The sequence below is a fragment of the Bison bison genome, unplaced genomic scaffold, assembly GCF_000754665.1.
Source record: "Bison bison bison isolate TAMUID 2011002044 unplaced genomic scaffold, Bison_UMD1.0 scf7180017862358, whole genome shotgun sequence".
In the NCBI taxonomy this organism is placed as follows: domain Eukaryota; kingdom Metazoa; phylum Chordata; class Mammalia; order Artiodactyla; family Bovidae; genus Bison; species Bison bison.
The window spans coordinates 4406-5550 of record NW_011492930.1 but is presented as its reverse complement, the minus strand read 5'-3'; the positions used below and the strand labels follow the sequence as shown (position 1 = coordinate 5550).

Sequence of the window (1145 nt, the reverse complement as noted above, 5' to 3'; positions counted from 1 at the left end):
GGGGGCGCTGACGCTGGGTACTTGCTGCCTGCCGGCCTCCTCCACGTGGACCCTCAGGGTGCCTGCCGCCGAGCAGCCAGCCCCGTCAGCGTGGCAGGGGTGCCTGCTCAGGCCCCTGTGGTGGGGGGGCTCCCAAGGGCCTCCTGAGGGGACCCCACGGCCCCGGCTCCCAGCAGCCCCTCACCTGGGTTGCGGAGGCTCAGGTGGTACCAGAAGGTCAGGCAGGTGGGCTGCACCAGGGGCCGCTGCTCCTCCGAGGTCAGCAAGGCCGCGTGGCCACGGGGCAGGGCCTGCGGGCTCATGTCCACGACCATGTAGTGCCCTGGGGGGTGGCAGGGTCAGCCCACCGGCCGCCGCCCCGCCCTCCCCACCCCACCTGTCTGCCCACTGCCCCACCCCAGTGGGCACCCTGAGCTGTCTCCGTGGTGTGGTCAGCGTGGGGGCCCCACGAGGCGTTGGCCTGGCGTGTCCAGAGGCCCCGGCCCCCCACGGAGAAGCCACAGGCTGAGTCCTCAAAGGAGCAGCGCTTGGGGGCCCAGCAGGGCCCGGGCCGCAGGGTCACATCGTCCAGTGCCATGCTGCCGTGGTACCCATCCCGGAGGCCCTCAAACAGCAGCTGGGGGGCAGAGAGAGGTCAGCGGCTGGGGCCTCGCCTCACCCACCGCGCCCACGCCCCGGGCCTCACCTGGTACTTGGCGCCCGCGTCCGGCTGGTGGTGGAGGGTGGCCCAGGCTTCGTGCCAGCAGTTGCCGTGGGTGCCAGACCGCGACCACAAGTGCGTTTCTGCCTCCCCTTCTCGCCTCATCGCCAGGCGTAGGGTCCCTAGAGACGGGGGTTGGTGGGGAGGGGATAAGGCCTTAACCCCTGCCTCTCATCCCCTCCCAGGGCCCCTGAGGGAGCAAGAGGCAGGACTTGGGGCCCTGGTGAGGCTCCCTTGAGGCCCTGCCCAGCTGCTGGCCTCACCGATCTGGGGCCCGAAGAGGTGGAACCAGAAGGAGAGGCACTCCTGAGGGGCTGAGGGCACCCTGGGCTGGGTGAGCAGGTGGGCAGCAGGGCCCCGGGCTGGGGGGTCCACGGGGTCCAGGAGCACGAAGTGGCCTGCGGGGGCGCAACGCGCTGGGCTGTGGGCCCAGGCTGGAGGGCTC

General features: G+C 72.1%; 1 protein-coding gene across 1 annotated transcript in view; it reads right to left on the bottom strand.

Moving 5' to 3' along the window:
- Positions 1–1086, bottom strand: part of MAMDC4 (MAM domain containing 4) — a 4606-nt gene extending 3520 nt beyond the window's left edge. The window contains exons 1-5 of the mRNA XM_010832846.1: positions 964–1086; positions 686–822; positions 409–616; positions 185–322; positions 9–62 (exon numbers count right to left, since the gene is read on the bottom strand). Of these exons, the coding sequence (XP_010831148.1) occupies positions 9–62; positions 185–322; positions 409–616; positions 686–805 (520 nt within the window). The 5' untranslated portion in view covers positions 806–822; positions 964–1086. The remainder of the gene's footprint in view (positions 1–8; positions 63–184; positions 323–408; positions 617–685; positions 823–963) is intronic.
- Between the last annotated feature and the right edge of the window lie 59 nt (positions 1087–1145).